Source organism: Biomphalaria glabrata, chromosome 1, assembly GCF_947242115.1.
Source record: "Biomphalaria glabrata chromosome 1, xgBioGlab47.1, whole genome shotgun sequence".
Taxonomy (NCBI): domain Eukaryota; kingdom Metazoa; phylum Mollusca; class Gastropoda; family Planorbidae; genus Biomphalaria; species Biomphalaria glabrata.
The window spans coordinates 62,956,001-62,972,190 of NC_074711.1; the positions used below are offsets into that span (position 1 = coordinate 62,956,001).

The 16,190-nt window shown below is 37.5% G+C and overlaps 1 protein-coding gene across 1 annotated transcript; it reads left to right on the plus strand.

Moving 5' to 3' along the window:
• Window positions 1-339: 339 nt before the first annotated feature.
• On the plus strand, window positions 340-14,487 carry LOC106072249 (uncharacterized). The gene is made up of 9 exons (XM_056006767.1): window positions 340-1,009; window positions 1,780-4,345; window positions 4,957-5,091; window positions 5,897-6,043; window positions 8,005-8,130; window positions 9,543-9,778; window positions 10,363-10,414; window positions 10,941-10,971; window positions 12,601-14,487. Exons 1-9 carry the CDS (start codon window positions 612-614, stop codon window positions 13,629-13,631), a joined length of 4,722 nt encoding a protein of 1,573 aa, XP_055862742.1. The 5' UTR covers window positions 340-611; the 3' UTR covers window positions 13,632-14,487.
• The last annotated feature ends 1,703 nt before the right edge of the window (window positions 14,488-16,190 follow it).

Here is a 16,190-nt window from a genome sequence, read left to right on the forward strand (position 1 = left end):
AATCTAATAGGTAGCTGACATCAGTTGGGGAAAAGTAAAGGCGGTTGGTCGTTGTGCTGGCCACATGACGCCTTCGTTAACCGTTGGCCACAGAATCAGATGACCTTTACATCATCTGCCCTATAGACCACAATGTCTGAAAGGGATACTTTTACTTTTTATACTTTTCATAATGCATTAAATGGCTACCATCGTGCTTAGAACTTATTCCGTGAGTCTATAAAGCGTTTAAAAAAAAAACTTGCTATTACACAATGGTGCAACGATGTGCAATCATGCAAAATTCCTTTGCACCTCAGAGCACCGTGTTTGACCAACCTCAAATGAAAACTTCCGCTGAAGAGATTCGTTGATTGAACATGATAGCAGATCAAGGTTCTAGTTTCTTTTCTCTTGGCAAATGCCTGCATCGGTTCATTGCTTAATGTTGTCTAATGAATGTTCAAAATTATGTAAATTAATTGGCTAATTTTAGCTCAACGATCTCTTTGAAATGTCATTGAGGTTTGATATTGAGTTACATGAAATATGTTTCTGGATAAAGTGCGCATGCCGACAGTCACATTCACAGTGATTCATTTCCGCATTTTTATGTAAGCGCTCAGTAAGTAATGCCACAAAGAAAGAAATTAACCTGTCCGGAAATCTCCCCGGGACCACATCTAGTCGACTGTCAAGGAAGTAATCCTTTTGGTGGACGGCGTTTGATGATACAAACAAACGAGTACAAAGAAGTACTGCAATCAGAGAGCTCTCCCGATGCTGGAGACAGAGAATGTGAATCTGTCCCGAACTTCAGTGTATCTCAGTCAGAAGCTGCGTTAGAGGACGAAGAACTCACGGAACTGGATGGTCAGGACCTAGACGCTTATATAGAACAAGATTTTGAGAATGGTTCCAATAATGAGATCATTCATCTGAATCAAGCGAATCATCTACAAGACAAAAGAAAGAGAAACAATTCTACCGAAGTAAATAGAGCAACAACGAAGACAACCAACAGATACAGGTAAACATGATTTTAGACAGTCAATGTCTCAGACTATACAAATAATTATCAATGCCCCTGAATTGTGTTTTAAATGTAACTATAGTGCTGTAAACAATTAACCACAAGAGAAGAAGATGACAGACATTTACAATCCTTACAATAACGAAGAGGAGAGGAGAGATTATGGTTGGTGCCACAACAGCTGTGCTAGTGTTTGAAATTATTTAACAAGAACTAGGGAAAAAAGATTCCAAAAACAAAGCTGATCTCGAGGAAAGAACAGCTAATTACTGCCATTAATCTGAAAATTAAGGGTTTAGCTCCCTTTCTGCTATATAAAACAAAGTTAATTAATTAGTACTAACTAAATGATAAATAATTTGTTAATTTTTGGATTGATTTGTGTGTTGTTATCAACTATGAATAATTGCGCAAAATGTGTGCCACTTGATTCGGGAATGGAAAGTGGGAGAACAAATATGTGAAAATGTAATAAGGGGACTAAAGCCATTAATATATCCACATCTTTCATTCAGTAGCATTTATGTTCCTTATTTTGAAAAAAAAATATCACCAATAATAAATGAACTAATTGCTTTTTTTATTGATTCATGTATTGTCAGGTTCAATGAACAATTGTGCAAAGTTTAAACTTGATCCGAGAATGAATGGCAAATGGGGAAAAAAACTTGTTCATACGGACAGACAGATAGACATTGAGTTGATATAAATTTATAACTATTTTTTAAAAGGAGCACTAATTTGTATCGTATTATTATACATTTCAGTGTCTCTGATGCTGGTGGTAATGGTGCATGTCCAAAATCCCATACAATCAAAAAACGAGTACCAGATGAGTCTCCACTGAATGTAACTGATGGCTGTGTTGAAATTTGTGCTATTAAACCTAGTAGCAAGCCGCTCGCACCTAGAACCTCATTCACACGCACCCATAGAAGAGTGCCGTCAAATGGCAATGAACCCGAAGCACACAGTGGTCAGAGTAATGCCAACCGTACGGTTCATGTTACAGAAGCGCAGAAAGGTGAGCTAAGGAAAAACAGAGTGACACACGAAGTAGAAAAAAAGCGCATGAAATGTAACAACGATACGACAAAGAAAATCAATGGCACTGCTCAACCCCCCAGCAGTTCTGACAAAGAACATGCCTTCGACTCTCAGAAGATTGAACTCCTCAGAGCGTTCATCAGTTCTCGAGCTTTTACTGAGATCAACAATACATCTCAGTCAGACCACAGTGCCGACAGCGTGTCACAGAACTCTAGACAGAAGGCCAACACTGCCAGACTTCTTCAAAATTTACTGACTTCAGAGGTAGCAAAAAAGCCTCTTAAAATCAATGTGAACACCAACGCCCACGGAGACCAGAATTCCCAGCCCACGATAGTCACACACAATAAGCCAACCCACGGCAGTCAGAAGTTTTTAGTCCGCAAGGACAAGCAGTGGAACAACGGGGACGGCTGCGAGCCTTCTTATATTATTCATATTGAATCCAGGACTGACCAGTCATCAGTTTGCAGCAAGCCACCAATCGAAACGAGGAGAAGACGAGGTGACATTGTTCGTATGAAACGCCTGGAGATAGCGGGGGAGGGGTCGCTTTCTACGCCCCACAGCAGACACAGCGAAAGTGAAAGTCCCCATGGGAAAAGATCCTCAGAAAAGACACAAAATAACGACAGTCAGTTTTCCAACGATGGACGTCAGCGTCCAAACAGTGAAACGGACAAAGCAGACCATGAGATTTCGTTGAAATCATCGGATAGAAGAAGGGCGCTATCTGACCGGAAAGAACAAGGTGATCATAGGTCAGTGAACCGCGCAAACTTTAATTTGAGACTCATCGACCATCTCGAACGAAAGGAGACGTCTCCAAACAATTCAGAGCCATTGACTTTGAGAAATGACGTGACGGCTGGCTCCGTAAATAAAGTGACCAAAATACCTGTGGTATTTAAAGAGTCTATCACGTGGATCTCCAAACAGGCTTCTCCTGCTTCGGGTAGTGTTGGTAAAAATCTTGTGCATGCTCATAACGGGAACCAGAGTAAACATTCTTTAAGGAGCAATGGAGATAGATGTCCTAAATTTGACATTGATATATCAGATAACTTTAATGACAACTCCGATACTAACAAAATGTTACGCTCACATCGACCACGACCTTCCAATGGATTAGAAAAAGAAAATGGAAGCAATAGTCCAAAAGTGACAAACGGATCTCGACCAGGGCACAAAAATGATCGCGAAGAAGGCAAAGCATACACCCTACCATATGTCAGCCTTCCGTGGGAGGTGATGAGCTCCGTTTACGGTAAAAACTACGAAGACCTGCTGCCGTTCGTTAAGGTAACGCACGTGCGAGACGTGGCATGTCAGTACTCACCCCCTTCTGAAGATGATAACCAGGAAGGTGAAAGGGTCCATTTGGCGAATCCAAAGTGTTCTAGAACATTGCTGAATGCTCAACAAGGTCATCATGAGACGAACATATCCGGAAACGCTGTTTGGTCTCAGGAAAGAGAAGAAAGCAATTATTTTGAAGAAGCAACGCACAATGAAATGACTCTGAGAGCTTCTGATTCTGACAAGCATAGAAAGTCTATTCCCATGGAAAGCTCGTGCTCTATTAGCTGTAAATCAAGACATGTCGTATCAAAAAGTGAAACATTTGCTAAGAAACCATCAAAACGGAAGAAAAACCACGTGTGCAGGAAATCTGAGGGCAGGATCCATTCTGAACAATCCAAAGTTTCATGTGAAAGTCCGGAAAGTTTAATTTCATGCGATGGCGAAAGATACAGGCCAGACTCTCCACTGCCGTCGTGGTCAGGGCAAAACTATAATCCCAACGCTAATTTCAGCTCCTGCGAAATTTCTCCGTACTCTGAAACTGGTATCCGTAGACAGGTTTGGCCAACAGGGCACCCCTCTTTGTGCTCATCTTCTGAACAGGATACTGAAGGATTGATGAACCCTCACCTTAACGAGAATTACTCAAACCAAAGGTCAGCCCAGTCTAGTGACGGTGAGCCCATTGATGAAGCCATTGTCCTGGAGCCATTGAACCCTTCTATGTTGTATATGCCCACGAAGGACACGCCGTCGCCAAGGTATAGCTCCCACGTGTCCCAGGAAAAGCTTCAGAAGTTGATTGAAGAAGCCAAGGCAAACAGTCGAGCGAGCGTTAAAATTTTGGATCAAAATACAAATTTTGACGTCGATGGTACTTACCAAGAAAAAGAGACTCAAGATGTGACCAATACATTCATTGGTGAATACCTGTATAAACTGTGGAAGAATGAATGTCTTTGTGATGTCAAAGTGACAGTAAGTACAACCATTTATTAAAGCATGTTAATATCTAAGAAATCATAAGGGGATTGTTGTCTGCATCATTTTATCAACAAAACATTACATAATATTCTAGAATCTATTAATTAGATTATGACATTGACCATTAGATTATGTCTGCAACATAAACAACAGCTATGGGTATAATGTTTTGTTATTTGTAATGCACAATTAATAATATTAAAGATGCATTATTATCTTTTTTTAAAAACTTATAAATCAAATATTGGAATTTCATTACAAATTCTAAACTAGTTTAATCAGTTTGCAATGTCCAGTATACACTACATTTCTTCAGAAGTTAATATTACAAAAGAGAATTGATTTCAAAAGAATGGACCACATTCACCAATCGTAAATAAACACATTTAGCCAAGTCATAATATTGATAAAACAATGAAAACTACGTATCACGTGACAGCCTTTATGGATTACATAATTTGAATTGAAGATATATAGAATCACGTGGCTAAATGTTGTTTGTTTACCATTGGTGAATGAGGTCCATTGTTTCCACAATGCGCTCGTCTCGCCAATAATAAACACGTGTCTTTTTCTCCCCTCCCCCCCGGCCCAATACCTTGTAGGTTGAAGACGTCGATTTCTTCGTCCACAAGCTTGTGTTGGCAGCTTTCAGCAACGTCTTCTGCCCCTCAACACCGCAGCCGCCGCCTTCTGTGTGCTTCAACGTGCCGTGTTCAACTCCAGACGCAGTCAACCAAGTAAACTAGTAATGTCCAATATTGACTTGTATAGAACATTGTTACAAGTGTTTATTTAGTAGGATATTCTTCTTTACCTAGTTCTAGATTAAAAAAAAAAGTATTACTGACACATATTCCATTGCATTGCAAGAATAAATTTGAAAAAAAAAACTTCCATAATTAATTGGAACACATGGGATCTTTCCTGTAGAGGAGGGCTCAAAACCAGTCAATTATCTTCTTACTACGTCTCATTTGTATGCTACATTTAACTCTTACTAATCCTTTACACTAGTAGATCTACTATCTCAAAGATCAGCAAGTGTAAAATGGGATTCGACTTCAAGAAAATGATTTTCCACTGTAATAACTTTATTTTCGACCTCTGTTAAGGTCATTGTCGTGACAGCAGGTACTGGCCTCCCCCCACCCCCATGAGACCCTAATCAGAGTTAGCATATCCATAGTTAATTTAAGTTTGGACGAAATGGTCGGTTCTTCTTGGTTAGGGTGTTTCAAGGTCATTCGTCATCACAGAGAAGTGTGTGTGTTTGTATGTTGTTTGTATTAGCTTCTATATCATTATTGTTATAGAAGTAATGCTCAAGTCGACAAGTGTAGTCAAACATAATTTCCATTTGGTCGGACTAATACAATTATTTTTGTATCATCTTGTCTTACAAATGTTTATTTAAAAAGGTATTTGACGAAAAAACAAATAGATAAGCCTTGTGAGTCCAATGATGAAACAAAGTCTCTGAAAGTTGTCGGTGTCCCACGCCTTCTAATACTTCCATTATATTTCTTTCTTTAATTGATTCAGATTTTCAACTACATCTACACGTCAAGTATGGAGCTGAAAGACGATCTTCTGGAGCCGATTCTCAGTGCTGCCATCTTTATGGGGATCTCGGAAGTGATTGAAGTCATCAACGAAATTTTGATGAAACCAACTATGGAAAACTTAGAGGTGAATATAAATACACACTTTTAGCTAATGCCTTCGTTTTGTAAGTATTTTAAAAATAAATGTAGACATTTTTAGTTTCTTATTCATAACCATCATTAAAGACCTGAAGATATTCCACCAAGAAAAGATGTTCATGTATATATCTGAGTATTGTGTGTCTTGAGTGTGATGGCACAATATAGATGTGTGTGTGACATTCCATGCAGTATAGCTGGAACGTTTGTTTAGCGTTGTAATGTCCTCCTTGTTGTAATGTCCTCCTTGTTGCAATGTCTTCCTTGTTGTAATGTCCTCCTTGTTGTAATGTCCTCCTAGTTGCAATGTCCTCCTTGTTGTAATGTCCTCCTTGTTGCAATGTCCTCCTTGTTGTAATGTCCTCCTTGTTGTAATGTCCTTGTTGTAATGTCCTCCTTGTTGCAATGTCCTCCTTGTTGCAATGTCCTCCTTGTTGCAATATCCTCCTTGTTGTAATGTCCTCCTTGTTGTAATGTCCTCCTTGTTGTAATGTCCTCCTTGTTGTAACGTCATCCTTGTTGTAATGTCCTCCTTGTTGTAATGTGCTCCTTGTTGTAACGTCATCCTTGTTGTAATGTCCTCCTTGTTGTAATGTCCTACTTGTTGCAATGTCCTCCTTGTTGCAATATCCTCCTTGTTGTAATGTCCTCCTTGTTGTAATGTCCTCCTTGTTGTAATGTCCTCCTGTTGTAACGTCATCCTTGTTGTAATGTCCTCCTTGTTGTAATGTCCTCCTTGTTGTAATGTCCTCCTTGTTGTAACGTCATCCTTGTTGTAATGTCCTCCTTGTTGTAATGTCCTCCTTGTTGCAATGTCCTCCTTGTTGTAATGTCATCCTTGTTGTAATGTCATCCTTGTTGTAATGCCATCCTTGTTGTAATGCCATCCAATGGTACGTCACTAAATACAAATTTGACCGTTCTTACTTAAGGAAAACGGTTAGACTCTAGAATCGTCACGAATTCTCTCCCCGGTGATCACGTCCCACAGTATGAGAAACGCTAAGATAATGTTTGCGATTTCAATTGTTTTAAAACACTTCTACGCCTAAAAATTAAATTTCTTTCTAAATACATGCAATATTTTAAGGTATTAATGTTCTACGTAGTTCCTTATTTATGCTGTATTGATAAGCTGTGCCAACAATGAAGTGAATGTTTTTAAATAGCAACATTATCTAATTAGAAGCCATTCTCTTCCTGCTTGTAGATTAAGTTTAATATTTCCTAGGACTACACAGTTACTACCTACATATTCAACGCACACAAAGCAGCTGTCTACCGAGGGTCAATTTATGTCCACTTTTCGATGTAACTCGCTTTCGATGGCAAGGTCCTTTCCTTAGGTTCCTAACCCTTTCAGAAGCCATTAGCTGCCAGCTGCTATCTATGCAAGTGATGACAACTGACGCCTTAGTTGATCTTAATAGCACTGCTGAGGGGCACCATTCTTTCTGCAAGTGAGGACAACTGACGCCTTAGTTGATCTTAATAGCACTGCTGAGGGGCACCATTCTTTCTTTGTGTTCCCTTAAGTTTGAGAAAAAGGATCACCTTTGGTATACTGTCATTTACATATGGGATGGGCGTCCAACCCATGGCAGCTAATGGAACAAGTAGTGCCTCTACTGTGTCCACACCAGCGATCAGAAGAACATGTAGTGTGGTCTTGCCAACTATGTCCATTATAGACCGAATGCACTTTCATTACAAGCGTTTCAGGTGCTTTAGATGCTTCCAATAAAGCATCCAGGTCTGAGCACCATACTAAGAAGTTGTGAGAATCACTGCATTATTACATTGATGTTTTGCTTGACGGAGAGACCTGTTTTGTTGGCCTGAAAATAAGAATAAACACGTACAGTCTCTAGTGTCTCAATAGCAGACTTCAAAGAATAAAATGAAACACTTTCGTTTTGCTACAACTAAGTTTGTTTCCCTTCTCAGCTCTATATCAAGGTGAAACGTCGTCATGGGACCTACGTCAGTCTCGCGACGTTCCCAAAACTTTATCAGAACCACTTTTTGGAGCTGATAAGTCAAGATTCCTTTCTCAACATGACTATCACTGAGGTAGGGTTGACATATTCGACTGTCTTTCATGGCAAAAGGTATTTAGTAGAAAATATAAAAGGGAGTTAACTTAAGTGTTTTATTTATCATTTTTGATATATAAATTTATTTCCCCTTTTTCGCCTATGTAATAAACTAAAATGTTTAAAATGCACAATTAAAAGCTTTATTTATTATGAACATTAAGTGACATTTTGGTATAATGCATTTTCCAGATTTCTAACTTTTTAAAATAAAAATCTAAGGAGAAATGTGCATACAGCGTGAAAGGCTATACATATGAACCATATACTTAAAGAGTACAAGGCAATTGATAAGCACTCCAACCTACAAGATTTCTTTCCTACAAGCTTAGCGATAAATGTGCACACGTGATAGGATGTTATTATAACGAGCAGTCTATCCTACAGTTAAAATAGTATACATAGTCAAACAGATCTAACGAGCAGTCTATCCTACAGTTAAAATAGTATACATAGTCAAACAGATCTAACGAGCAGTCTATCCTACAGTTAAAATAGTATACATAGTCAAACAGATCTAACGAGCAGTCTATCCTACAGTTAAAATAGTATACATAGTCAAACAGATCTAACGAGCAGTCTATCCTACAGTTAAAATAGTATACATAGTCAAACAGATCTAACGAGCAGTCTATCCTACAGTTAAAATAGTATACATAGTCAAACAGATCTAACGAGCAGTCTATCCTACAGTTAAAATAGTATACATAGTCAAACAGATCTAACGAGCAGTCTATCCTACAGTTAAAATAGTATACATAGTCAAACAGATCTAACGAGCAGTCTATCCTACAGTTAAAATAGTATACATAGTCAAACAGATCTAACGAGCAGTCTATCCGCAGATAAAATAATATACATACATAATCATTCAGACCTAACGAGCTGTCTTCTATTTCATGCACGCATGCTGTGAAGTATGGATGGCAGCCTGGTCTCGTGCAATGTTAGTGATTTAACAATAATTAAATAACTAACTTAATTACCAAAAATAAAGGACAAAAATATCTCTTGTTTTGTACATGAAAAATACGTTCAACACAAACACTCATACAAAATATAGATATCTATCATTCTTTTTAAAGAACGTAAATAATTTGACATTTTACGCTCCAAAACGTCTCAAGTGCCAAAACGGCTGCGCCAAAAAGGCTGCTCCAAATCGTCCTGCTTCAGTCTACCCCACAGATAAAAAAGGATATATACATAATCAAACAGACCTAACGAGCAGTCTGAACCTTCAGGTCTTCATCAAAGTAAAACAAAAAATTGTTGCCTACTAACGTTATTCTTTTCTTTAGCTTGAATATTGAAATATTTTACTGAAGCAAGAAGAAAAGTCACACTTGGCAATCAATATTATACTTTCTTTCAATTTTGGCCTCTCAGTTTGAACAAATCCTCCAAGATCCAGACGTTTTGGTGACCAGCGAGTTAGACACAATAAGTGGCATCGCCAGTTGGGTCAAATACAATGCATGTGAACGGTCTTCCTATCTGTCCAGGCTGCTCCGATGTGTTAGTTTCGAGAGCATCTCGCCCAAGCTGCTGGCCTGCATATCAGAACAGTACAGCTATTTGTTCAACATACCAGGGGCCCCACAAGTTATAAGCGAGGCCTTCAAGTAAGTTGTTGTGTATGTCTAAGACAGATCTAAATCTAGTTTTGAAATAAGTTGTTGTTTTTTTTTATTTCCTTCTAGCTGTACAAGTCAACATGCATTCTTGGGAGTTATTTTTAATAGGTTTCCTGCAATTAATATCGACTTATATTTTTACATTTCTATGAGAATAAAAACAAAAGAATAAAATAAAAAAGAATTCGACTACACCTTTTCATTATATCAAAAGGTTTGATTCATTTATGAACTTTAACAACAAAAATTCTGAATAGACAAATATGTTCCTTTTGAAAAGAAAACTACTATCATGTCCAGGGGCTGATTCCGACATTTTCTAAAATCATTGACTTTTCTCGCTAATGCTTTGCCTAAAAGTCAATTTTTTTTCAGTGCATGAATTATAATATGAAATTCCCTGTTCATATGTATCATTGAACGACAGAGTTCTGTTCACTAATAAATCACTCCTGTAGTCTTTTTTCTTGTTCTTTTTAATTCAGATCTCATTACTTAGTACTCTAGTTATTTTTCTACTTTAGTTCTCATTAGTTAGCACTCTAGTTGTATTATTTTTGCTTCTGCTTCAGGTTTCATGCTTTGAAACTAGAGACTCAGTGTGGTAGCTATCCGCCAACTAGCGTAAGTTTGAATTTTATAGATTTAATTTATTTACTAAATAGCTCTAAATGTTAATTCCAATGTGCAAAAGATGAGCAAGCACTAGTTTGAAGACATTTGTGGCATCAGGATATAACACAAGGAAAGTAGTCACAAAAGGAAAACAACCCATGATTACCTACACAAGATGCTGCGCGACAGAGTTACCCTACACATGGTGCTGGAGTTGAGCTATGAGAGGGTTTCCGTGAACTACAGAGAATCAGTTCTCCGTTTCCAAAGGTTTGAACCCACTACTGAAGAAGTTCAAGTTCTTTAAACTAGATAAATATCATATGAACACATAAATTAAAGAGATCTTTACGGTATAATATTAGATTCCTTGTCATTTCTATAGACTTATTTTATACAAATAAAAGCGGGGGGGGGGGGGGGACAGAAAAATAACCTTTTGTTATAAAAGTTTTTTTTAATATAAAAATTAGGAACATCTTAATTAAAACTAACAATTCTTTCCACATGTAAAAAGTTGTAATTCTTTCTTCAGCCGTGTAAGCCAACCAAGAAACAGATGAAAGGTAAATCTCTTCTCCTCGTTCTTCTCTACAGTCATTTTGTCCATCAGTAAGATGTCACACTATCTGGCAATATTAACAACTTACAACACTAGATTAATTAAAATGCAAAGGGGGCGGGGGCTGGATGTTTGTGAAATCGATTATTTCTAAAACAACAACAAAAAAAAACTATTCTAGACTTAGAAGATCTATTTGATTCTGTTTCGCTTAGTTTATTTATTCCAGACATTACATGAATCCTTACAACTCACTGTTTTTTGTGGTCATTACATCTTTATTTTGATATTTAATATGAAACTAGCATGCTGTTTAATGTGCGTGTCCATTTTCCAATGATTCTGACCCAATTTCCTTCCATTTAGCTGCCTTTTTATGTAAGAAAAAAAGAATTTCAAATTTGAAAGTCAGGTTGTTGTTTTTTCTCTTATGTTACCAGGATGACTTTACGTCTTCGTATGGTTAAGACTATATTTTTTTGGTAGCCTAAGTCTATGCTAATGATTTATTCTGTTTTTGGAGCTGATTTATTTGATTCATAATCCAAGTTGTTTGATTCCATAAAAAAAAAATTTAATGGGTGTTACGTTTTTCTTACCAAATTTATTTCAGATAGCCAGTTTTGAACATTAATGTTAATGATCTTATATTATATTTGTTTGTTTGTTGTTGTTTTGTTTTTTTAAAAGAATAAATGGGCAAATGTTTGAAGTCAGCTTGATACATTGAATGAAGTTAAATGCCTAGATATAGACCTACTAGATAGATCTAGATTTATATAGAGAGAATATAGAGGATTCATCTATTTAGGCAAGAATGGCTATCCTAGCCTGTAATATACTACAAAAGATCATCTGCATTAGAAATGTATTAAATGAATAAACAAAAATAACACAAACATTCAACACACATCTAATCATGCAAACATAAAATAAGTCTAAAAGTCGATGTAGAAGTCACTATGCCAGTCACCTAATTTTGGTAGAATAAGTATGTTCATATTTTTATTTTTTGTGTTCGTATTTATGCATAATTTAGAGATATATTAATGATTTCATGTGAGGGGCTATGCCTGGGATCTTAAAATTTAGTTAATATCAATATAGAATTAAAATCTGAGTTTATAGATGCCAAAATATTGAGACTGTTTGAAATAAATTTTGGTGTTTGGAATCAAATGTGTGACAAAATTTATTTGAATTTAATATGGCCTCTTTGACCTTTTTTATAATAACTAATATGGGCTAGTGGTATAAATATAAGTAATCATCCTTATTTTCCTTAAACTAAGGAAGATTTTTATCCTTCATTTTCTTTGCTATGTCAAACCATTATCAAATAATGCACTGTCAAAGTCAAACTTTGAATTTTTGCCTTATTGGTGTTTGAGTAGCTTAAACTACTCTTGATCAATTTATGAACAAGAAAAACAAATAAATATCGGTGTCTTGTTGTATCTCTTTTGTGATGGTACACTCATTAGGTTAATAGTAGGGTTGTGATTATTTATTTCGAAGATCTTTTTATCTTTTTTAAGAATGATCTCAAATAGCTGCCCAAATGTTGTTCTTTCTATGGTAGTCAAATGTTTAAATTAAAGGAACGTAATTCATTTTGGACTTTTGTTGACAGGCCTCAAAACTGGATGTTTGCAAAACAGTAAAAAGAAAGATAAGTTACGAAAAGCTATTTATTACAGTCCAAACCCTGGAACAACTAGCTGCGCATGTGAGACATTCCCAACAGATTCCAAGCAAAGAATTGCCGCCAACCAATCTTGTGGCAAAATAGACTATGAAAGTTTCGGCTCGCGCAAACCCTCAGCTCAAAACTTAAATTCGAGCGCCTCTCAGAACCGGGAGTTCAACGCCGCGAGGTACGACGTCTTTCCGTCCAACTATTTAAGAAACCTGCCACTCGACGCCTCGCAGCCCTCGGTATCACACCACGGGAAGCAGTGTACCCCTAGCGGGGCTGTCATGGCAGCACCTAAAATACCTCCCGCGGTGTCGAGTAAGCGAAATGATATCATGAAGCAGCATCCGGGTATGGTCTGGCACTCGACGTTGAACGGAGACCGACAGCTGTGGAAGTGTACAGAGGTTCCTCAAAATGAGCGTGTCTACTCCAATAAACTGAGGCACCTTAGAATCACACCAACAGGCCGTCCGGCGTCGAAGCTGCGCAAAAAGAGGTCAGTGCGACATAGACACAGCCACGGCTTTAATAACAACGCTGCCGACTTTGGATTTATTATCAATGCTGCCATTATGGAAGAATCGTGTGCAAAATTGGAAGAGCAGCTCGACGCAGATGTCTCAGAGAGCTACAACATCGAGTCGGTGGCTGGCCTCAAGTCGAACTGCACGAGTCCCAGATCTAAAGAAGACACAGAAACATTTGACACCCAAGAGATCAGCTCACTGGAGACTTGTTGCAATGCTGAAAAACAGGAGATATTAGCATTTCCACAGGATGCATCCCCGCACAGTCTGGTGACGATCTCTACAAAAGAAAATATTCTTCCGAAAAAAGGTTTCACTGGTTTACAATCAAAACGACTAGTACTAATTGAAAATGTCAACTGTTTTCTACCAATCACATCTTCAGAAGATGAACTGGTTGGATTCTATGATACTAAGCAAAATATGAATGTAATATAGAATCATTTATTCTCTTATAACGTAATTTTAATATGATATATATATATCATAGGATGGACATTAGCGGTACTTCGGGAGGGCTTAATGGGAAATGTTATAACATTATTTCTCGGCATCTTCCTACAGACATATTTATTGAGTGCTTAGTTTAAACATTTGCATCTCCAATCATGAATGTCTGTTCCTTGGCCACCTAAGTGTCACAATCATGAATGTCTGTTCCTTGGCCATCTAAGTGTCACAATCATGAATATATGTTCCTTGGCCATCTAAGTGTCACAATCATGAATGTCTGTTCCTTGATCATCTGTGTGTCACAATCATGAATGTCTGTTTCTTGGCCAACTATGAGTCACAGTCATGAATATCTGTTCCTGGGTCATATAAGTGTCACAATCATAAATGTCTGTTCCTTGGCCAACTATGAGTCACAGTCATGAATATCTGTTCCTGGGTCATATAAGTGTCACAATCATGAATGTCTGTTCCTTGGCCAACTATGAATGTCTAGAAATGTTAAAATCTATCTCTGCCAACAGCGATGAGAAGGGAATTGACATCTTTGACTTTTAAGCAATGCAACCAAATAATAGTTTATAATAGTTTTTATGAACGCTAAGCGTGATACAAAGACATGTATGCTGATGTTTAGTGAATGAATTGTTTCTCTTATACATTTTTATACATATCTACTAGTTACTCTCTTTTGCTGCCTTCCTTTACTAACGTGAACATTTCCAACAGACAGTGTAGCTGTGACGTACACGTCTTCTGTTTCAAACCAGAGTAGATTTGAGTAGTGGCTAAGTTGGATCTTATTGCGACGAAAGAGTTGAATAAACTGGAATGAAACATTCCCTCGCAATGTTTTCTATTCATGTGTTTAAATAGTGTGATGTAGCTAAATCAGCTGTTTTAGAGCAGCGGTTCTCAACCTTTTAAGCTCGCGATCCCTTTTTACAATCCCCTACTCTGACGCGACCTCCCCCCCCCACACACACACACATACAGCAATAGAAGAGTAGACAATAACACTCCATATTTTCGATTGTCCTAGGCGACCCCTGGCAAATCGTCAATCGACCCCCAAGGGGGTCGCGATCCACAGGCTGAGAACCCCTGTTTTAGAGGAATCAAGACTTATCTCTGTTATTAAGTATAGATATGAAGCGCCAATGAATACTTTTAAAACCTTCAGTTACCAGTTAAGGCAACCTCCCCCCAGTCACACACACACACACAAACACACAAACACACACACACACACTCTTTTTACTCGTGAACTCATCAGAAGTTGGTGATGAGTCAGTGAACTAACAAGCAAATCATGAAATAATCATTTTTGAAACAAAACAAAAAGATTATTTAAGGGAAAGAACTCCGCACTTACAACTATATCTCTTAATAACGTAGAAGTTATTTCCCTTATTCAATATCGGCCCGAGATAATTACCACTAATTATTTGACTAGTTTAATTATTTAATTGATTCATGTTTTGTTAGGTATAATAAATATTTATTTAAAGTTTCAATATATTCCATATATATTAGTGTGGGATCAGTGGCGTAGCAAGGTACCCGTGGGCCCGGGTTCAAGAACATCTTGATGGGCCCCCCTCCAGTCAATAAGACAAATTTAGTGTGTGACAAAAATGAGTAATCTAAATGCAAAGTCATTCCAATGTAAAGATCGTACCTTTTTTAAAAAATAAGTTATTCGAATGGATGGTTTTAAGTGAATGAGTGGGCATTGCATCGTATTGGTTTCAAAATCAACCACCGCAAGAAAACAAAGAAACAAACAAACTTCGAATGGATGGTTTTGAGGTCATATGATGAGAATGTATGGGCATTGGCATCGTATTGGTTTCAAAATCAACCACCGCTGGAATCCGCTATCGGAATAATTTAATTAGGCACTCGCTGAACCTCCAAGAAAACATTTAATATCTATATTTCATTTGGTATGGGGATCCAACCCAGGACTTGTGTGACAGGCTCGAGCTAAATGGGAGATGGCATAAACACGGCTTGGTGTTGGACCGAATTGATTTTGGAAATCAAGTGCCAGTGCTTCTTGTGACTGAGTCAGAGACAGTATTATAAGCGCACATTCTTAAAAGCACGGGATAAAACGATATTATTAATTAATATCTATTCGTTTTAAGACACATTAGGAAGTAATATGTAATCATGTAGTTTGAATATTGGACTATTAGTGTTAAGTTAAATTTTAATTTAGATGATGGCCAGAGACTGTAGATGTATACGACGTAACCACTGCCTGCTACACAAGTAAATATCACACCAGTATTGCGAAGACTATAGGACCTAACCACTGCCTACTACACAAGTAAATATCACACTAGTACTCCGGGTTCAAGAACATCTTGATGGGCGGCTCCTCTCCAGCCAATAAGACAAATTTAGTGTGTGGCAAAAAATTAGTAAACTAAATGTAAAGACATTCCAATGTAAAGATCGTACCTTTGTCTCAAAAAAAAGTAATTATGTCATAACGTTTGATTCAGTTAGGACTGCATATAAGTAATAGTGTCT

Coding starts and splice junctions, on each gene's coding strand:
- LOC106072249 (XM_056006767.1), top strand. CDS start 612: ATGCCACAAAGAAAGAAATTAACCTGTCCGGAAATCTCCCCGGGACCA. Junction 1,010..1,779: donor AAGACAACCAACAGATACAG/GTAAACATGATT, acceptor TATACATTTCAG/TGTCTCTGATGCTGGTGGTA. Junction 9,779..10,362: donor GTTATAAGCGAGGCCTTCAA/GTAAGTTGTTGT, acceptor CTTCTGCTTCAG/GTTTCATGCTTTGAAACTAG.